The 22827-nt window shown below is 41.2% G+C and overlaps 1 protein-coding gene across 1 annotated transcript; it reads left to right on the top strand.

The window, feature by feature from the left end:
• Positions 1-273: 273 nt before the first annotated feature.
• Positions 274-22381, top strand: LOC147310620 (cytosolic phospholipase A2-like). Its single transcript, XM_086269268.1, has 19 exons — positions 274-474; positions 2580-2693; positions 3856-3937; positions 4116-4264; positions 4802-4915; positions 5774-5811; positions 6314-6446; positions 9979-10115; positions 10475-10697; positions 10969-11083; positions 13127-13264; positions 13496-13585; positions 15410-15472; positions 16617-16747; positions 16871-16979; positions 17379-17563; positions 17636-17825; positions 18368-18525; positions 19907-22381. Exons 2-19 carry the CDS (start codon positions 2670-2672, stop codon positions 20063-20065), a joined length of 2238 nt encoding a protein of 745 aa, XP_086125394.1. The 5' UTR covers positions 274-474; positions 2580-2669; the 3' UTR covers positions 20066-22381.
• Positions 22382-22827: the final 446 nt, after the last annotated feature.

Below are 22827 nucleotides of genomic sequence, written 5' to 3'. Positions count from 1 at the left end.
AAAAAAAGTGAACATATAAAACTCTTTTTTTCCTTGAATTGAATTTCACTGGATTAAATGAATCACCACCTAAATCAGTAAATAGTCACATGGCTCAAAGCACATCTTCGGAAAAAATGTAAAAGACAGAAAAAATGAAGTTGGTCTCTTTCACAAACTTTCTTGAGCTTCAGCCACAGATGCCACCTTGCGGTTGCTCATCGTGCACATTTGGAGAGCTCTAGCTCAAGTCTCAAAATCTGAGTCACAGACAGTCTGACTGCTACTCGGAAATTTCCTATTAAATCCAGCGGTCATTTGAACCCCGCTGTATTTTTATTGTCTTCCGGTAGTTTTTTGTCTCTCTCGACGCGAACGTAACAAGCTACGACAGCGCTCACTGCCGGGTACGGTAGCACCTCCTCTCCACCTCCTGAGCTTTTGGCGTTACAGTATGAGACATTTACTGTGAGCTGATAGCATGCGCCTGCTGAGGTACGTGGATATTTCCTTTCCTTTTTTAGACACATTGTTGTGTTTTAACAAACAGGTGTGGGCGCAGTTTAAAGGAGGAGGTCTGAGCCTTTGCTCCGAATGGGTTAAACAGCAAAGGCTTACATTTTACGCAACGCCGTAAGACAAGGAAACTCACAGGCCAGTTTAAATAGGACCGATCACTGCAGGGATACACAAGTAAAACTGAATAAAACTGAACTTAATAATGATTATTATCATGTTTATTATGAACTACCTTCATAGATATTTTATATCATGTGTCATGTTTATATAAGTGCAAATTCATAGTATCCACCACATCTTTACTGCCTTAGTAGGACTAACATTACTCAGCATCGCATGTAGCGCACTCATAACATCATCGATCCTTGTTTGATCTGCCCTTAATCTGCCGGGCTAATAAGAATAATGTAAAGCCTCTTAGCAGTGCCTAATGATAAGTTTTGCGTGAAGCCTCTAAGCCGTATAAGAATTAAATTGCAGTGACTCTTCGACGTAATCTTTCTCTGGAGACACGCACAGTGATTCACTGAAGTGAGTCTTCGGCCTGCTCCTTGTGTGGCTCAGGTGAGCACACTCCCTCAGGAGGATCCTGACTGTGCTCCGCTGAAAGCCACAGTTGCGGCAGCTGTTTTGCATTATAGTCCGTTGCTGCAAGTCTCTCTTACGTTCTGCATCCTCATATGAAAATGTGCTGCCACGCGGCGCTTTGCTGAAGCTGGCACACTTGCAGAGCTCTGCATGCGCCTATTGTATGCAGCAGCGGAACAAGGGCAGCGTGAACTGGCACCGTCAGAAGTTGGACCACTGATGCAAAGTACGTGACCGCTTCTGTGAACACACAGACGCTCTACGTGCTCTCAGTCCTCTCAGTAATTACACACTTTGGTGAGCAGCAGAGAAAAGGCTGGTGACCTTCATATGCTATCAGTTGTACACTCGCACACATAGACATGCACATATCTATGCAAATTTCTTATCAAGATATGGTTTTCAGACATCACAGAGAAAGAGTTGGGGTTGCTAAAAATAGCCACCGTGCCACCTATTCTGCAAATGCGCACTAAGCTTTACATCTTGTCGTCCAGCATGTTGAACGAACCGCATTTATTCAGGGAAGACCCTCCTCCCTTTACCGTCATATTTTCTCGTTCTCTTAACATACGCTTGTGGTGAACACACACACACACACACACACACACACACACACACACACACACACACACACACACACACACACACACACACACACACCATTTCTATTGGCCCGGTCCTCTTATCGGGATTTTGTGGCTCAGCACACTTCCCTTTACCCCTGCCAAGATGTAAAAGAAAAGACTTCACTGGTATTTGCGAAGCTACTTGTTTTTAAAAAATTCCAGTGCACTATAAAAAAAGTGTTTTGTTTAGGAAAGGCACCCTTTTAAGAGATACTGTCATATTATGGCGTTATTTTTGTGTCACTATTCTGAGCGCACGTAAAAAGAATTTGCAGGTGCAAGTGTTGCATTTTGAGGAGAAATTTATTTTGACCGAAGAAAAGCTGAATTTGAGTGAACAAAATTCATTACTGCGTGCAAAAAATGTATTTCAGTGCTTGCTATTATCCACACACACACGCACGCACACACACACACACACACACACACACACACACACACACACACACACACACACACACACACACACACACAATAGCAGCCCCTCTCGCTCAGATTTTGCGCTCGCTGGCAATGTGTTGCTCGCGCTCTCAACATTTCTGCGCTCAGCTCTTTCTGTACACCGTTCTATTTGTGCCACAAAACCAGCCAATCACAGACTTGGATGCAAAAAAATCTGATTGGCTGTTTTGGTCTCCAATCAGCCCTGTTCTCCTCAAAATGCAACACTTGCACCTGCAAACTTTTTACGTGGCACAAAAATAACGCCATATAATATGTCCATTTGTTGCATCTCTGGCTAAAAGTAAAGCTGTAATTATGCCAGTATTTTGTTGTCGTTTGCATCACAGTTTAAATATGATGTTTTTTTCCGCCTGTTCAAACTCTAACCCTTTGTTTGCACTTCTTTGTTTCATATTTCAGGCTGTCTGTGCTGCAGTTTGTGACAGATATGTTCCCTTGACCTAAAGTTCACATCTTGACGAAGGCTTTCCTGCGAGTTGCTCACCTCACATGACAATGGCTTCCAATATAATTGTGAGTGTCGACACAGTGCGTGCTTACATAACTGTAAATAAGAGTGAGGCCAAAACAAAAGTGGACAGATTCCTTTGGCATCAACTGTGACACAAATAATTCTGTGGAAGTTCTTAGTTCACTGGTATTAAAAAATTTCCCTCTTATCGCAAGCCACAGCCTTGGGTCTAAGTATAACAATGAGCGTGTCAACGTCAAGGCCATTTTCATTTCTATTTTGGTGGAAGACAAGTTTGAAAGGGTTGGTTTAAAGGAAAAATATGCATAATATTTGATCAGTGTGACGTCTGAGTTTTTATCACGTAATTCCAGGTAAATTTCATTTATTTAGCACCATAATCATAAAATAATTAAGCTCACAGTGTTGTAGAGGAAAAACTGAACAAGCAGCCCTTTCAACAAGAAGGGGTGAGAGGGGAGCTATTTTAAAGCCGCAAAAAAGTCTCACAGCACTTCCTGTTTTAGAGATTTGCAAATGTCGTTGAAAACTATTTGTCTTTTTGGGTTTTTAAAAATAATTTTAAAGTGTGTAAAAGGCTGCCAGAAACAGGAAATCTTAAATAGTCACAATATCAAACTGCACTGCAACACACAGAAATTCAAAACAAAATCTATTCTGTGAGATTGGAGATATCTGATATCTAGAAATGACAAAGAACACTGTTGGGACCTTCAAGTAGTCGTATTGAACAGAATCCAATACTTTAACTTTCATTTCAGTGTGCGACCAAACTTTCAGGGATACGACAATGTAGCAAAAGGGAAGCTGAGGTGAAAGGGTTGCTGTAAAATATATAAATGGTTTACAGTACGGGCCCATTAAATGCTCATCAGTATGTATTAGAGTCACAGTATTTGGGAAAGGGCTACAAATTTAGCAGTACTGTCAAAATATAAGGAGAAAGCTGTCGTAGCACAGTGTGAACACAGCTGGGAAGTGCATCCTTAACTGGAGAGTTCTAAAAAATCCAGATGTTCTCAATGATGCTCTCACTTGGGGCACGCCAGACTTCACTGAACCAGTGTACGTCATGCTGCAGTGCAGCCAACTGCTTGGCTGTGTCATCTGGATGTGTTCATTTTTCATTCTCAGCATGGCTGATGTGATTTTTTTCTCATGAAGCAATGAAGTGAGACTGAACTCTGAATGTCCAAATTGCAGGTGGAGCAGCAGTTTTCTCACAAATTCACAGTGACTGTAGTTCGGGCTCAGAACGTCACCAAGGGAGCGCTGGGCGACCTGCGTAAGTGCTCATATCATTTTTGCCTTACAGTCACATATTACCATGCTTTCCTTCATATCGTTGGAATCTAATCCATGTACATTTACAGCAAAAGAAATACAAAAGCACTTGATGATGGTTATTTTGAGGTTGGTTTTCGGCTGTGTAGTAACCCTGTGGAACTTGTTTGTGCACCCAGTGGACACTCCAGACCCGTATGTGGAGATTTTCATCCCGACGGCTCCTGAAAGCAGAAGGAGGACCAAGCACATAGACAACGACATCAATCCAAAATGGAACGAGACCTTTCATTTCATATTAGACCCCAACCAGCACAACGTTCTGGAGGTTAGACCTGCATTTACTGTAACAGAGCGCAGCACAGGATGACAAGAAGTGATGTCATGGAGCGCAATCCCACATAAACACAGCCTAACACTTGTAGCTCGCCATGAGGTGATATGTTAATGTTATCCTAACATCTAGCCTTTGACTGACTCAAGTGTTAGTTTGGGGTAAGCTACTCAAGCTGCCTACATATTTACATCCATGACTAATGGAAAATCATGTCATGAGGTGACTTTTAAAGTCGACTGCTAAGGTCGGTGACTTTATGCGGTCTGCCACATCAAGGCTGAGTTTCCATAGTTTCTAAATGTTTCTACTTTCTAATAACACCGTTTACAGTTGGCACAATTTGGTCCGACGCTGTTACAGCACTACGCTCAAAGTCGGTGAGGTCCTTCCATGTTTGTGAAGGCAATCGGCATATAACGTCTAAGTCATAATCAGTTTAACTAATCGACAAAACTAGCCAGTTGGAAGACGTGAACACCGGCCACAATTTCTATTTGAGTATAAACTGCTGTTGTTTATGCCCAACAGTTAACATTAATGGATGCCAACTACGTGATGGATGAGACGCTTGGGACAGCATCCTTTGAAATCTCCAAACTCAATGTGGGCCAGACAAAGACGGAGGTGTTCCTCATTGGCAAAGTAAGAAAGTTAATTTGTCCGACTTTCATTATTTATCGTCATTATGTTATAAGCAATCATGTAAGAGGTTCGTCTAAAAACATAAAAAACCCAATCTGAATTAGGGTCATCTTCTTGTGCGCCTCTAGATCTTTTTCAGCACGGCTGCTATGTCTACATTACTTTATAGAAGTCTTGTTCTGACCACATGGAAGTGGATGAAGTGGCAAGTAGAGCAAAAAACATAGTCTGGCTCAATTTTCTGCTCCTCATGCCTCAGAAGTTTGCACTAAAAGCTTTCATTGTTACACTAATCTAATTTAATTGTGCGCACAGCTAAAGACAAGTGTCTTCTGTGCACCTCGAAAAAGTTGGATTCTTTGAGCTTAAACTGCTTGAAAACAAAAAGTTTGATGCAGGACTTCACGTTCGCTTACGGGTCAACTTTGAACTCTATGTTCTTCACATGAATATAGACATAGCTAAATTTCCATAGAGTAATTTACAAGCAGCGTGAGTGTTGGAAGTGGTCCAGAGATCCACAGAAAGACTGCCTTGAAGAGCATATCAGCCCTTTAACTGAAAAAAAGCTGCTGGAAGAAGATAAGGACCTAATATTTTAATTTGATATTTTGTTAATGTCCTAAAAGAAGTGTCAGTGTATGGCCACAGAGGCAGATTTCGCATTAAACGAGTATGGAGGCTACAAAGTATCAGCAAAGTAACCTTGTAAGGTTTTTTGTTACAAATCACAATAGAAAAGTACAATATGTATTTCCAAGAGACTTTAAAGGGATCAGTTGTGTTTCTGTGTTTATTTCTTGCCCTCAACCACAATTAAATAATGTATAATAACCACATATTTAATTATTTTGACAGGCAACCAAAGTGCACTTAGAGATGTCACTGGAGATCTGGTATGTAATACCTTCAAAATCAAATAGTTTTATTTTGTTTCACAGCAACATTTACTGTTTAACCTAAAATCAAACTAAGCTCTTCAGAATTATTGCAGGTTTGAAACTGCAGAAACTCCCCTGAAGCATACCATAGGTTAAAACTAGAAAGTAGGTGCAGCACGATTCAGCAAATGTGAGCTGAGTCATTCTAACAATAAGATTAATGAGAATTTTGATCGCACAATTGTGGGAGGATTTCAAAGGAAAAATTGAATGTTTGAGAGGAAATTCAGTGAAAAAAGAGTGTGTAATGAATTCCTTGAGGCCATGACTATTTGTGGTTGTGTTCTCCATCAGATATCCCCCAAATCACATCACCATCAGTTTCAGCATTATCAGTAGTGTTATTAAGAGATCACAGCCTATCTCGGCCTCTAAATACAAACTGAAACACGTGTTTCCGGTGCTGCTTCCCTGGGACTGCTTTGGTGATCTTCCCTCTTGTTGCTTTTATCTGCAGTACAAACCTGGACCTGCGGTTCAGCCACACCCTTTGTGACAAGGAGAAGCAATTTAGAGAAGCCCGTCGAGAAAAGGTGATGCTCGGCATCAAGAAGCTGCTACGCACTGAGGATCCTTGTCACCCAGAAGAGGTGTGGATCAAAGTCCTTTTAACACACATTTTACATGCAAACTTTGCTAAAAGTAAAACAGTGTCGGTGCTGAACTGTGGAATAACCTGATGTTTAGTCTTGATCATTTGTGTGCAAAAAAACCTTTTGGAATGAAGTGAAGCTGTTATATAGTTACTTTGATCATATTTTTCATTATGGCAGCGAATTGTTTGGAGCTTAATGATGCTTCAAAATCTGCACCCACCACAGTCTCAGTGTCAGTCTGAATGCTCTGGTTTACTTTCAGCACTGTGTACACGCTATACTGAGTCCCAAAAGGTGATCCTGTTCATCTGGACGTTTTCAGTGGGAGAAATGTTTGGTTACTCATCCAGGTGACTTCTTCAGTCTCAGCTGACTGCAGGTTTCCTCAACCTTATAAACAGTACATTTGCATAATGACTGAAACCACCCACTGAAGGAACAATGGGCTGGGAGGTCAATTTCTTGATCATTAATATGCAAATTGTCATCACCATTGATCAACAACCACCGATCAATGGCCTTGAGTACCATTCACAGAGAGTTGAGAAATGGCTGCAATCACAGCACTGTACAATGGTGAAATGTACCCTTAGGCCCCCCTCCTCGATTCAGAGATGGTCTTTCCCTTTTCACCTAAATGGCCTCCTTGGTTTCCTCGATGTATAAATCATGCCTGGTACTTAACAGCGTACACTGCATTACTCTGTTTGTGTCAGGGGAACCAATCCTTGGGGTGGACCAATTTTTGGTGCAGTGTGTTTTGCGGTTTAAAAGCCACAGAGACACAGTGTTTAGAAATGTGTCTCAAATGTTTCGATACTCCTGTCACATACAGGATCACAAGCGTTTTCGCTTCTGAGACACTCGGATGACAAAACGTTTCTCCCACTGAAAACGCTACGTCCAGATGAACAGAATCAACCTTTTGGGATTTACTTACCTGGATGATCGAGCTGCATAAAGACATTGCTATACTGAGTGTCTTATGGGGAGGGGCAAGCTCAAAACATAAATGGAAATTATTAACATTATAATGCCTCTAAGTCCGTTTTACTCTCATTGAAACTCAAAAAGTTCAGAGCCATCCAAGCTTTGACATCTTCGAGGCAGTTCAAAAGGATTTGGATGGAGCCTGGGCCATTTGGTGCTAAAGACAAATCAATTTGGCAGTCGTCTGCGTAGCAGTGAAAGGATATTTCGTGTTTTCTAAAAATAGACCCCAAAGGGAGCAGGTATAATGGAGAAAGAAGAGGGCCAAGGATTGAGCCCTGGGGCACCCCACAATTTTGATAATCCCATTTGAATTGTAGCTTCAGTTTTCGGTTCTTATCTGACAGAAGTGGCACTCAGTGTGGTCTTCTGCTGTTATACCCCATCTGCTTCAAGATTTCACGTGTTGTCTATACGCAGATGCTCTTCTGCGCATACTGGTTGTAACGACTGGTTATTGAGTTACTGTTGGCTTCCCATCAACTCAAAGCAATCCGACCAGTCATTTTGGCTCAGAGAACTGCCGTTCAAGGGATCTCTACAGTAGGGCTGTTCGATATAATGATATATATCGGATGGCGATATAAAAACGTCTATGTTTCATTTTACGCTATCGTTTGTTTCGTGGTGTCGCAAAATAAACTGTTTACGGCAATATTTGTTCATCGTTTTGATGCTCACTGTAGTGGCTATATCAATTTCTTAAAGTTCTCTCTTTCTCTTATATTTAATATAACCACACTACAGACGGACAAGCGACTGTTTTTATGCGTTGTCGTTAGCAACAACGACGGTAAAACCATCGCGTGTCCGCTTGTGTATGTTCCACATAAACCTTTCACAATAAAGCTCAAGATCCTGTTGAGACTTTTCAAAATAAATGGAATCACGTGAAAGAGTATGCAGATTATTTACGGATGAGAAGTAAAAAAGAGCCGCCAGGTGCTAAAAAACAGACCTTAGACGTTAGAACAGGCTTTTCCCTGCAGCACGCTGTGTAATAAACACTCACAAAGAAAACGGCGGCTGTTACAACTTATGTCTAAAAATGTATAGTTTCATGCATCGGTTAAAACACTCGACTCCAGCTACACGACGCGCAGCTGGAAACACTTCATGCAAGTCGAGCTGCCCGAGATTCACAGAACTTACAGAAAATGTTACATTTTTGTGATTTATATCGTTACCGGGACGATAGAATTCTTATATCGGGATATGAGATTTTGGTTATATCGCACAGCCCTACTCTACAGTGTTCTGCTGTAAGATGACATTTTCTCCCTGCAGCCGTTAGACTGTACAATCAAAACTGCTCCCAACAAACATAGATGTTTACATCAGTGCTGTAACAAGTTCTACTGTCATAACTTGCACATTACTTTTCTCAGTTCATATATACACTAACTTATTGGAAGTTACATGTCTACTTTTTAATGCACAGGTACAACGCACAATCTGCACATTTCCAGTTATTCTAAATATTCTTAACTATTTAAACATCTTTCAGTATCCTGCTCTGTTTGCACACTACAACCTGGGTTTGCCACTTATCTGTACTCTAATTTTAACAACTGTACAGTACTCTGCTTTGGTAACTATTATCCATTATGTAAATATGTAAAAAATGTGTTTCTGTTCTGTGTCCTGTTCTGTTTATATGTGTGTGTTTTTTCTGCTGACACAACCAAATTTCCCCTTGTGGGACAGTTAAAGAATTATTCTATTCTATTCTATTCTATTCTATTCTATTCTATTCTATTTCCAATTATATATTTTTGGCTGATAGGAATGATGGATGTGAAATCTGGACTCATTGTGCAATTGTTACCTCCCTTGAGGTCGGTTTCATTAGTACCAAATAGCACAAAGCGTGGTGAGTGTGCTGACTTTAGGGAGGGTATTCGTGCTTGGTGCTGACTTTCAGATCTGCTGGCTTTCTAAATTCATGACCGTGGTGCAGCTTTTGACACGCTGCATTCTCAAATTTAAAATAACACCTCAACAATTCTCACACCAGGAAGTAAAAGACAAGCCTCATACAGCTCCAATACTCTGAGCTGCACTAGCTTTCCCAGTGGTGTGGTTTTGGCTCGATGCCTTAGGGCCACGTCTGTTCATGTTTCTAACATGTGACGGAAGCTCCAGAGGAATGAGATATCCAGTTCCATGCCTTCCACCGTGCCACAACAATTCCTCCACAGTGACTTTGTAATTCAGAAATGACCATGCAGACTGGAAAAAGAAGCAATGTTGCACAATTGCAGTTTTGAAAAGCTGCAAATCTACCAGTCAGAAAACGCTGCAAAGCCATGATGCAATCAGCAAGCTGCTGCCCATAGAGACGGCAAAAGGAAATTACTCAAGATGAAAGAATGAAGTTGAGACTCATAGCTGCTGTCATTTACTCTGTAACAAAGGTGTGAGTAAGCATGGCCCTGTCTTCTTCCTTTTATGACTGTTACTGTGTGTGTGTGTGTGTGTGTGTGTGTGTGTGTGTGTGTGTGTGTGTGTGTGTGTGTGTGTGTGTATTTTACAGGTGCCAGTGATAGCAATAGCCGGGTCAGGAGGCGGTTTCCGCGCCATGGTGGGGTTTTCGGGCGTTATGAAGGCCCTGTTTGAGTCCGGGGTCCTCGACTGTACCACATATATTGCTGGCCTCTCTGGATCCACATGGTCTGTTTTTATTTCACCTCCTCTTTGTTTCCTTTGCACCCTGCCTCTGTCTGACCTATTTCTAAAGACACCTTTTCATTTTTACACATTTTTTGCCACTGCTACGTTTCTCTCTCGTTTTATTTCCTAATTCTTCCTCGGTGTTGCTCCTCCCTGCTCTGGCAAACTTTCCACCCTTCCCCTGCTGGTATGAAGTCTTCAAGCAGGCACCTCTGGCTTATTTCTGTCTCCACGACTTAGTGGATTTAACTTCCTTACAAGTAAAGTACCTGCATAAACCTCATAAAGAGGTATATTGTTAAAACATGCATTAACTGACATGGCATCTGTGTTAACTTCCTCCCTCTTTACTCCTGCAGGTACATGTCAACTCTCTACTCCAACCCTGACTTTCCAAATAAGGGCCCGAAGGACATCAACAGTGAGTTGATGAAGAGAGTTAGCAGTAACCCACTTAGGCTGTTGATGCCCCAGCACATCACCCACTATATCCAGGCCCTGTGGACCAAAAAGGCTTCAGGACAGCCGGTTACTTTTGCAGATATCTTTGGTATGCTCATAGGAGAGACACTTATACCCTCGGTAAGAACCTCGTATGTGCTCTTTGTTTTAATGCTGACAACACTCCATATTCCCATGTCTGATTTTTTTTTTACCAGTAAGTTAGTCAGTTCCTTCCCTTTAAATCCATCTGCCACTTCTTCTCTTTTCTTCGAACTGCCATCCGAGTTTATCGTTCTTCTTTTAGTGTCACATAACTGTGCAGTCATATTGAGATAGAAATCTGAATCTTATGACTGACGTGTAAAACTTGGTGTTCAGATGATTAACACTGAGTGTTCTCTCCTACAAGAGAATGGGCATCAAGCTAAGCGACATCCAGGAGAAAATAAACCAAGCCCAGTGTCCGCTTCCTCTTTTCACATGTCTGCATGTCAAACCGGATGTTTCTGAGCTCATGTTTGCAGGTAAATATGTCTCTTCTGTTTGACACCTGCAGGTGTCATACGTTACATTATGTATCCTAAATCCTTCAAAACAATATTTTGCATATCCATATATCATGAGTACATGATACGATGACTGAAGCCACATGCAAAATAAGTGAGCGGTACATTTCCATATAATCCCTGTCTGCTACCATAAAGAACATGTGGCAAGATGTGGTTGGCTGTCATCTAATGAAAGCCCTGTGGTCAGTGACGTGGGAGTTTGTACAGTACAAAATGTTGTACAGTACTTCCTAAATTCTAATATAGCTCCCACGCAATCTTGGACTCATCTCTGAATATACACTCTCTACTAGTATTACAGAAAACTTCCTGAAACACTGAAATTCTTCTAAATAAAACTGTGAAAATAAATATTCTGATCATGTTTCGCTTTCAAGTTTAGACTTTTCTGATGCTTAGCAAGAACAAACTCTTCCTATCCGCGTTCACCGAATTCCATCACGCCGTCAAACTGTTTATCGAGGAAATGTTTGTGCTTCTCTTCACAAATCTAAATTGTCGTGGGCGGCTGAGTTTTGGATTACAAACTGCCTTTCGGCTATTTTAACAATAAATACATTCAGCGGTCCACACAGGCAGGAAACAATGACATACACAGACAGCCTTCTTCACGGCATCTCAGTGTGTGAGTGTGTAGGAAACCGACTACATCCACGTTGTTTGTTACAGCAGGTTTATAACAAATGAATATATTGTTCAGTGGCACTTTGATACGCATAAGGGCAAGGCCAAACCTGCTGCCAGTCTAGATTTACGTGTTTTCCATCATCAGTCGTTTATCAGATCTTTAAAAGTAAGATTGAAAGTAAGATAAAACTTGTTTTTCTCTTTTATCTGCTCATCTAAAATCTCCAATGACAATTTCAGTAGAAAATTCCTGGCTGCCAACTGAAGCGAGATGTGAAATAAGCTGCGATTGTTGAGGTTTCCGAGGTCTGAGTAGTGTCACCGTGAGAGTATGCGTCCATTTGTATGTCTGTGTTCCCTTCAGTGGCTATTTATGGGCGAATACGTGTCTGTAAAAGCAGTTACCAATATGTCATAACGACATGTTACATCAGGTTGGTGTATAAACACGCCATGAAGAGTCTCTCCTCTCCCGAGTCTGTTTCAAAGCGGGGTTTGTGGGCCCCGGGGCACAAAATTAGTTTTGGTTTTGGCTCCAAAAAGCAATAGGAAAACAACACCCATCCAGTAAATGCAAATAGAAGCATCCTGTTGATGAGCGAGTTCAGAGCAGAATGCCCAGACAGGTTCAAGCTCAGAGAAAGATTATTGTAATACCGAGAATCACTCCACAGACATTCTCAAGAAACTCTTGGAGTATTCATCCATGCACATCCCTTTACGGCCAGAACGTACCCATGTTCAGGCATCTTTGAGTAGAAAAGGAGAACGGTGGCATCATTTCTGTAAAACCTTGGAAATCATCTCTTGCAGTCTCACCAACATGGACCAGATTCTGACAGGAATGTTCCAATATAATGTGAAGTCAGTGATATAATAAACTGAGAGTGTTTTGACAGGAAAGGGAAGTTGTGCCTACTGTTGATGACCAGTAGCTCAAAATGAGAACTGTGTGTTAATCTTTGACGACGTCTTTTTGTGAGAGAGATGGTGTGTGGGCGAGCGTGCGACTTTGACATGTGCAGACATGCAAAGCGAACATGTTTTTTTCCCTGTTGACGTTGGGAAGTGTTATCCCTGAGCGGTGACTTAAAGATGGCCATCTCTTAAAGGGCAGCAAACTGTGTAAACTGTGTCAAATTCCCATCGGATGTGTTGGCAGCGTGACGCAGGGACAGTAGTAATTGTTTGGCAGCTGGTTCTGTTAATTGTAAGCAAGGCATTGTCAAGTATATGTAAGGTTTATTTCCATGCATGACATTTTTATCCAACAATGTAGCCTGTGTCAGAGTGCACAATGCAATTATGCAATGCAGTATTACTATTGTGTGTTCCTTATTGTGACCATAACACTGGGATTTCAACCTGCAGACTGGGTGGAGTTTAGCCCGTATGAAATTGGGATGGCAAAGTATGGCACCTTCATGACCCCTGACCTATTTGGAAGCAAGTTCTTCATGGGAACTGTTGTGAAGAAGTACGAGGAAAACCCTCTTCATTTTCTGATGGGTGAGAAACATGTTTTCATCTGCAGTCATACAAAAAAGAAAGGTTTTCCACAGGACTTACAAGCTTCCCTTATTGCTTCCCGAGGAAATAAAAGGGTCAACGAATGTGAGCACATCTATAAAAGCAGACATTTCAGAGGTTTTCTGATCTGAAGCGTTCAGGAGCAACAGGTACAAGTAGATACAATAGATACAAGATTCAAACCTGACATGTTTTTTATGTTTTTTTTAGGTGTGTGGGGAAGTGCCTTCTCAATTCTGTTCAACAGAGTGCTAGGGGTCAAGGACAGAGCTGGTGGCAGCACCATGGAGGAGGAGTTAGGTAATATTTTTCATTCTGTTTGTTTGGACTGAACAATACAAGTGCTAAAAAACCCAGAAAGTGACCCGATAATTTTGCCGCAAGGCAGATTCATCTGCCGATCAGAGGGCGTCAAATAAATGGGTTTAGTCAGCAGACAAAATTTTAATTGTAGATGTGCACATTCCAAGCACTTATTTTAAATCAAGTATTATAAAAGAAGTAAAAATTGGAGTATTCGAGAAACGATAAGAATCGAAATGTTATTTCTTATTTTAAAAGCATAAGCTTCCATGTAGAAATGAAATACAAATCGTCCACACAGTATATGTGACGTATTTTTCGGACCAGAAGGCGCATTAATCAAAACAAAACAGTCAGATAAGTCAAACTTTACTCAGCTCATTCTTCTTGCTTCCTCCACTTCCGTACCTTTGATTCATTAATGTTGAATTCTCTGCAGCTGCTCTATTCCCATGTTGTTGCACTATATTAATGACTAACCTCGTATTGTGGATGGATTATCTCAGTTGTTCTCCTGACTGATGTTTGGTCCGTTTACAGCATCCTGCCATGTGATTGCATTTGTCCCTAACCATCAGGAACCCTCATGTTAACTTTAATCGAGTGGAAAAAAGTTAGCGTTCAACCTCTAGCTTCACTGTGTTTATGCTATGCTAACATAGCTGTGTCGCTAGCGATCACGTAGCACATCATTATATAGCAGCTAGCCCAACTTCAGTAACCCTACAAACGTCACTGCTGTTTAGTTTTCTGTCTTCATTTATGTTGGAAGTGATAACAGAGCTGTACGTTTGAATTTTTCAGAAATCTCTCAGTCAGAACATGCTATATCATGTTTAGGTGGAAGCTAGCGAGCTAACTTCCTGCTAACTTCTAACTCTGTTAAATGTAATAAATTCTGTTTTCATGGATGCCTGGATGTTAAACTTAATTATTACACCTGGTAAAGCAGCAACGCTGATCATTTTATTAAAGATGAAAGAATTTAGACAGTTTTTAACTCTCAGTGATGCTGCAGTGTTCGTTTGACTTTGGGACCTGAAGCAGAGTTTAGGACCCGGATTCCTCCGCGAGGCTCCTGACTACGGCAGCCGTAATGCTCCGACAATCCGTCAAGTGGTGCAGCTTCGTAGCGGATTATAAGCACTGTCGATTTTTGAGAAAATTAAAGGATTTTAAGTGAGCCTAAAAGTGAGGAAAACACGCTACTTATTTTATACAGATTTACTGAACGTAATCTGAAATTGGTGCTTTTAGTCATGGTTAGCTGGCTACTTTGCATTAGTTTATGTTTTCATTTTTTAGATAATCTCTTTGTTTTGGTATGAGCATCTGCTGCTGAAATAACTTCCACAGCGCAGTCTCCCACTGACACAGGCGTTCAGTCATGTCTGAGAGCCTATTGTCACAGTCATGTGTCACACTTGAATTTGTTTTGTTTAGAATTATTTTCTCACACCTAGCAGGTATTCCCAACCTCATTTTTTTCTCACTATTTATCATGGGATTCTTTGAGTGTTTATCTAATGTTAACGCAACAGCGGAAAGGTATCAGGTTCTTTTGCCTGGTGAGATGACTCGGTTTGCTTGAATGCACATGTTAGGGTGACCTTTTACATTGAGACGCACTCTCACAATGTGTTGGTTGTGCAAAAGCGTCTCCACCTTACTAAAGAATGCATTAGTAACAGGTGCTCGCTTGTGTCAGGTCTTTCTTTGTTTGACTTAAGTTCTGTAAAGTTGCATGATTAAACAAAAGTTTAGATGCAGTTTTGCCGTGTATATGAATCAAATTAACAAATGTTGCCTCGTGTCCTACAGAGCAGATCAAACCACAGCACATCGTTGGAGAAGACACCCTGGACGACGACGAGCCACGCAAAGGTGAACTCGGCGTTCCTTTTGATGGAGAAAAAATTAGGTTCAGCACACTGGTTGACACATTGAAATGTTTGAGCAAAAGTTGAACCCCTTGAGACGTTGTGAAAGTTTGTGGTAATGGTGCAAATTTTGTCTGTGTTTTGCAACTGCATGGGAGCAGCTGCCGAGGTCAGATCGCGATAAAGTGCTGATCGGCGTGCTTTTCTGCCGCTATCCAACAGCCAGAGTTTGCATTGTTTTTATTTATTTTGTTTTTATTCAGGGTCTGACTTTGATGATTGAAGCCAAACATTTATGTAAATATTCACGTAATTGCCTTTTCTTCCTTCTTGAAGAAGTGTTTGCACTACGCCCTGAGTGAATTTTTAGAAACAGCTATATATAGACAAAGAGGAAGAGGCGGAGAGAGAATGGGTGGGTGGATTATAAGGGTACAAACAAAACCAACAACAGTGTTTGTTTCAAGTGACACTGAAGATGAAATAAAACTAGATAAGAAAGATGTTGTGATAGTTTTTTTTAAATTGCCTACAAGCATCTTAAGTGTCCATATTCCTTTACATATTTCAGCTTATTGAATATTTGCTGCTCTGACACATTAATGACGGATTTTTCTACTGGGTTTCATTTTCTTTTGAATGGTGGAAAGAATGCTTGTCATGCTGTCAGTCTTGGGTTTAACAATACAAAAGTGCAAAACAAAAGAAAAACAGGTCTGAAATCTTTCCCGCTGCCCCTCTCTGAGCACGTCAGAACCAAGCTCAGGGAGCAGCTTCTGTAAAATGGAGTTCTTCCTTCCCACTGTCGCCAAGCGGACAGTGCTGATTGTTGGTGTTCTCTCTAAAATTGTAGGGTCTTTATGTTACAGTGAAAAGCACCTTGATTGGCACTGCATCAATAAATTTCAATTGATGTCGTGCGTACAAGAACATTTAAAACAATTCCAGATTTGGAATGACTCAATACCCATAAAAAAAATGTTTTTGTACTTTTCGTGCAACATGTTAACACAGTTTTAGCACATTTATGCAACAATGCAAAATCATGTATTTTGTTGAAATGTATCTGTTTTTAATTACTTTTGTGGACATTATGCATTAGATTAACCACCTTTGCATATTCCACCTGGGGTTACTTTGGTTTTTAGGTGGGACAGAAAACCAGGAGGCAGAGGAGGAGTTTCATCGCACCGCTCAGGCCAGCTGGGTTCAGCGTATGTTCACGTCAGTCTTGGGCGACTCTGCTTTGTTCAACACAAGGGAGGGTCGTGCTGGAAAGGTACACGAATATATTCAATACATTATGCATACAGGTATGCGTGAGTCGAGTCTTCCTGCGTTAGTAGTTACAACAGCCTTGCATCGCTCGCTGTCCTAATCCTTCCTTGTCATCATTTTCCAGGTGCATAACTTCATGTTGGGCCTGAACCTGAACACCAACATGCCATTCTCTCCATTACTTGAGATAACACACGCTATGACACCTGAAGAGGAGGTGGATGCTGTCACAGGCAAGAATAATACATTGATCACAGTTTAATAAATGTGTATGTTAATGCAGTGAGGGCTGTAATCAAACATAACCTTAGTATACTTTCTCTACTGACTCAACTTCACCCAATCTCCATCATAACTTTTGGAAAACTATTTTGGAAAACTGCACAAATATCTTTGGTTGCTGAAAATATCACACATCTCTGTCTATAGAAATAAATTTAATGAAAGCTTCACAGTTCACAGCTGAGGGAAGTCGTGGCTTAAACGGTCACTTTAAGTTGTTTAATTCAAATAATATTTGTATTTGTAAATGTATGAAAACAAATATGCGGTCCTACTCCCAGTAAAGGACAAGTACCAAACGAAACAATTTGCTCGGTGAGTCAGGAAGAATAAAATTTATCATTGCTCAGATCCCGATGAGTTCGATCGAATCTACGAGCCTCTGGATGTGAAGAGCAAGAAGATCCACGTAGTAGACAGCGGCCTGACCTACAACCTTCCCTACCCCCTTATCCTGCGCTCGCAGCGCGGCGTCGACCTCATCATCTCCTTTGACTTTTCAGCTCGACCGAGTGACTCAAGCCCTCCGTTCAAGGTAAAACGGGACTTTTTGTGGTCATAAATGATTCATGTAAACAGCAAGTCTAACAGGATTTGCATCTCACAGGAGCTTCTCCTCGCTGAGAAATGGGCTAGAATGAACAAGCTGCCATTCCCCAAGATCGACCCCAAAGTCTTTGACCGTGAAGGTCTGAAGGAATGCTACGTCTTCAAACCAAAGAGCGGTGAAAAGAACTGCCCGACGGTCATCCACTTTGTCCTCGTCAACATCAACTTCAGGAAATTCAAAGCGCCTGGTAAGTATGACTGTATGTGGAGGTTATGTGGGGGTAAAATTTCACTGTTGTGGCACATGAGGCATCTCTTCGTCAAAGCTGGACTGGGGGAAATTGACCATATTCAGTCAGCAGCCAGATGTTAGGCACCTCCTCTGAGTGACCCCAATAGAAACCATCTTCCCATCCTCCCTTTGAGTATGTGTGTGCTTACAGTAAACTACGAATTCCGTCTTTTTTATGACCCAAGTGAAATATGGTTCCTGGGGGAGTCAGGTGCTAGAAGGAAATCTCTCGCCTCAGTAGGCGGACCATATGTATAAACAGGTCATATATCAGAAGCCATGCAAACAAACACTATCACCTCATCTCCACTGCACGTCCTTTACATTAAATAGGTCATCCATTCAGATAAACAGAGTCTGTTTATGGTTTTGCACTCAAACGGAGAAGAATCGCAGTATACCATAACTATTACATCCGGTATCAGTTCAGCAATGAACAGTATTACATACATGGTTGAACTGAAAAGTGCCCCAACTCTTGTTGTTGTTAAATATCAGGCGTTGCCAGGGAGACTGAGAAGGAGAAGGAGCTGGCCGATTTTGACATTTTTGACGACACCGAGACACCATACTCCACCTTCAACTTCCAATACTCCAACGAAGCTTTCATCCAGCTTCATGACCTGATGGAGTTCAACACTCTCAACAACCTGGAGGTCAGTTTAGCGCTGCTGCAAAACTGGTGTAGCACAGTGTTACCTGTTGAGCCTATCACTGTGGATGTTTTCATAAGGCTTACAGGCATCGGTAGATTAAGTGATTCATGAACAGGTTTGTTATTGGCCAACTGCTGTTCCTTCATTTCCTCAGCTGTTCATTCTTAGTGTTGTCAGAGGGGAAATTTTGGATTGAGTCTACTCACATTTTGATTGTGCAACATTAGAAATTTCATCGCAGTCAAAACCGGATGGTACAGGCCTAAACTAATTCTCTAAAGGTGTGTCATTTATGTGACGTCAGGCTGACTTTCACTTGCTAACTTCTGAGTAACTATGTTGAGTAAGGGTTCAGCCTCTTTGATTTCACTGGGTGGTCAGGTGATGCAGACAGACTTACGCTGCCACTCAAGATATGTTCCGATGCTAGGCTCCAGCATTTTGAGCCCAGTTAGCCAGCAGCGCTAATATTTGGAAACGTACTGATAAAACCTCTGTCATTCATGGTTAATATAAAACAAATCTGCCCACCGACACTGATTCATATGAAAGTGCAAGACAGAAATTTCCTGGACTTACTCGTTTTTACATCGTTAAAGTGTCACCAGCTGAGCTCTGGGGATGTGTAGTGAGAACCTCATACAGGTTTACACAGTTGGGGGGATGAAATGATTAGTGAACATAAATCGGTAATAAACCTAAGCCTATGTAATCCACTAACTTTGGATCATTTATTAATTGACAAATATTAACTAATTACTAAATGATGATGTTTCCCAAATAATTGGGTTAAATACTAACTCTACACTTGTCAGGGGCGTATCCAGAAGGTGGGCATGGGGTGGCACCAGCCCCCCAAAATATGATTCCCCCACTGCTATAGAACTTTGCTGAATTTTAATGTACTTTTACATCTTTCAAGTATTTACGTGTCATGCTGCTTTTACTCTACTATATTTTGTACTCCTTACTGGCTCATCAGACATTACTCCCTCTCCTATTTGGGTTTTATTCTTTTTATGTGGCTCACATATCTTCATGTTGTACCTTCCATGTCACTTGGTTGCAGTGTGGCGCTGACGTTAAATGTTTTACGAGATCTTACTCGACCATTTAAATAATGACCCTTTAATTCAAAGTGCTGCTGTGTTGAAGAGCAGCTTTTTTTCTGAATGACTCAACGTGTATTAGATTTCAGGACAGTATGGTAGCCATACAAATATATGGAAATCTACCTTCCAGCATGATGTTATTCAAAATTCATCCAACATTATATTTATCTGAACTTTTTAACCTTTTTTAAATATCGCTCTTTGAATTTAATGTAGCAGCATTTGTTCCATATGAGATTACAATATGGACTTTGTCCCCCTCCCTGCAGGTTATTAAAGAAGCCATCAAGGACTGCATCGCGTCTCGTAAGGACAATCCCTCGAGCGTCTCTCGTCCTTTCAACCTCAGTGAGATCCCAAAAAAGAAGATTCTCAAACGAGATCATCAAGGAAAGCCTGTGAATCACCTTGGGAATAATAGCCAGTAGCTTCGGTCTAAGACTTCAGGGCTTTTGGGGGATTATGTTTTCACCTTAGAACGAAGCATTTTCTTTTTGGAAAATGCTCTCATGCTGATCTTTTCTTTGTGTAATAGAGATGCTTTTGATTTGCTCTGGGTTTGATATGATTTCTGATAAAGGGCTACTGCAAGGAAGCTGGATGTTACATGATATGATATTATTTCATTCATATACAGCTTTCACCTGGGCTTACGTGCACTATAGTGACTGCTGGCCACAAACAGCTGATAGGTGCTTTCCCTGCAGGCTGTGAGAGACAGACTAGAAAATGAACCAAACAGTGCAATGTGAGTGAATTGGTTCCATATCCACTGAGCAACCCAAACTACAATTTTGTTTATTGTGCCTGTTTTAAACTCACATGCTCATTCACTTCACTTCACTTACATTTTCTTGCAACATTCCCAAATGTCGGTGAGGAGACTGCATTTGGATCTCACAGCCGTGTGTGGACGTTTCTAAACACTGAGCTGTGTGAACGGACACATTGCAGGAAGCCGTTCCTGCACTGCGTCTTTTTGTGAGCTGAGCTCTTTCCACACTGAACGTGTGACAACAGAGCATGCAAATCACCTCTTTTTTTTTTTTTTTTAATTACCGGATGGCTTGTCTAAACATGCAAGCTTGTTTGAAAACATGGATGGGGATATTATCGGTAACCATTGGTTTTGTTTGATGGCAACTTCTAAACACTCCAAGTGCACCCCCCTCTGGATACCTCAAACATCCCAGTGATGTTTACCCACCTACAGCGTAGGAGCACTCCCTGCTCCCCTCTAGGGAGTGCCTCATATTAAAGCCATTTTGGAAAAACAAAACTGGATGCCATGGAAACGGCCCTGCTCCTTCTCTCATCCGGTTCTGTGTCCTGACTCCATGGTTTCAGGTTGCTTTTTCTTTTTAAACACAGTGTTTGTCCCCCCGCCTCCCAACAAACCCAGCTTGCTGCCGGATCTTTTCAACAGTGAGGTGCAGCTTAGGTCAAAGTGAGGGCGCGATCACGAGACCTGCCCACAGCTGAAAGGTGTTCCCTAGTGGCAGCACCCAGTGGAATTTTACACGCTACACCTTCACCTGCAGCAGTGGAGGCCTGAAATCAGACACACTACACCTACACCTGCAGGGGCCCAGAGGCTGCACGCGGAGCAGGGGAATTTTACACCGGACACTTCCGGCCCTCACGCTCTTACGTTTCAGCCGAGGTTGTTGGAAAGAAACCGAGAAAACAAAACAGTCGTTTGCAGTTTTGCTGCAAGATGAAACCACGAAACTTTTGCAACATGCTTTTTTTTAATTTTTAGCTGATTTCTATCAGGTGTTTTTTTCCTGTTTGTTTGTGTAGTTGCATTTTTTTAATAGCTGTAAGCATTTCCTCATTTCTGTTGTTCTTTTAGAAAAAATGGTTTTGGATAGCAGCAGTTTTTTACTTCCTCTTGTTGAATCAGATGAGAAGATTGACAGCGTTATATTTATGTACTGTAAAGGCTTATAAGTGAATAATTAGCAGTCAGGTACAACACAGCACAAAGACAGAAAATGGGCTAAAAAGTTACTTAACTGTTGAGCTTTTAGTAATTGCTGGATGGCTTTTCTTGCCTCAGCACAGAGTCCATTGACCTGGCAGTGCGTCACATCAAGGCTAAATCTGGTTCTGGTGATCCCTACTGTAGGAGAAACTATTGCAAAGTGTGTGTCTGTCTGTGGACACTTTGTCATTGTGTTACCTTCACAGCTATGATTTAGTCCCAACACTTGAATGAAAATGAAGGCCAACTTCTAAAAGTGGGTTTGGTCTAACTCATTTAAATCATTTCAGTTGTTCAGTAGTCCAGAAATAACTACTGAACTGCTGAGCCAGGGGACTGTGGATACTACCACCATCATTGTTGTGTCTCTACCAACTCCTGGGAGACATTTCTGGCTGCTAAATGTTCTCTGCGTGTGTTAAAAAGCCTGTTCCTCTTGGCGCTTATCACTCTGCTGTTCCTGTTTTTAATGGGTGCTTATCTCTTGTTGTTGTTGCTAAAAAAGAGCTACTTGGTAAGAGCAGAGATGATTGCAAAGTGAGCTGTGAGAGTGAGCCACAAGATAAGAGTTGTTTGTTCGAAAGCCTTACATAAAACTTGTTTAGAGGTTTGGGGTTTTTTTGCAGATTAATGTCAAATTAATTTAAGCGAAGCTAACCTGCTGCTGGCTATAACCATAGGGTGAATGCGGTGTCATTGTATCAGGGCTACTTAAGAAAGTGAGTGATTGTGTTTCCCCATAAATGTTAAAATAGCATCGACTATCTTATGAAGACATCCTGTCGAGTTCTGCCATTAACCTTTTCATATTTTACATATTGTTTTACTTTAACTTTGATTATTTCTACTATATATTCGGCCACCTATGACCATGTTTACATGTTACAAGATCCTAAATGGTCAGCTGTAGTGTATAAAACATTTCTGTGATTAATAACTGTATTATGACTGGCAAAACATAACATACATAATGTTTATGTGCATTGTTAAATGAGATTAATAAAAGAGAATTTATCTCATGTGTAATCTTTTCTGTTTAAATAGTTGAGACTCTTTCCTCATCCGTGAGCCCCCTCCTGAAAAAACACAGCAGCTGAGGTCAAAGTTCAAGGTTCGGGTTCAACCATGACCTGCTTTAGTTTGGCTTGTATTTAAAAAGAACTGCGTCAGAGTATTAATGTGTGTGGATGTCGGAGTGTGTAA

This window comes from Aulonocara sp. 'chitande type north' Nkhata Bay, linkage group LG17, assembly GCF_057382095.1.
Source record: "Aulonocara sp. 'chitande type north' Nkhata Bay isolate Kocher_YH1m ecotype deep benthic linkage group LG17, A_spYH_male_GT1.1, whole genome shotgun sequence".
Classification (NCBI taxonomy): Eukaryota; Metazoa; Chordata; class Actinopteri; order Cichliformes; family Cichlidae; genus Aulonocara; species Aulonocara sp. 'chitande type north' Nkhata Bay.
This window is presented reverse-complemented; position numbering and strand designations above follow the sequence as displayed.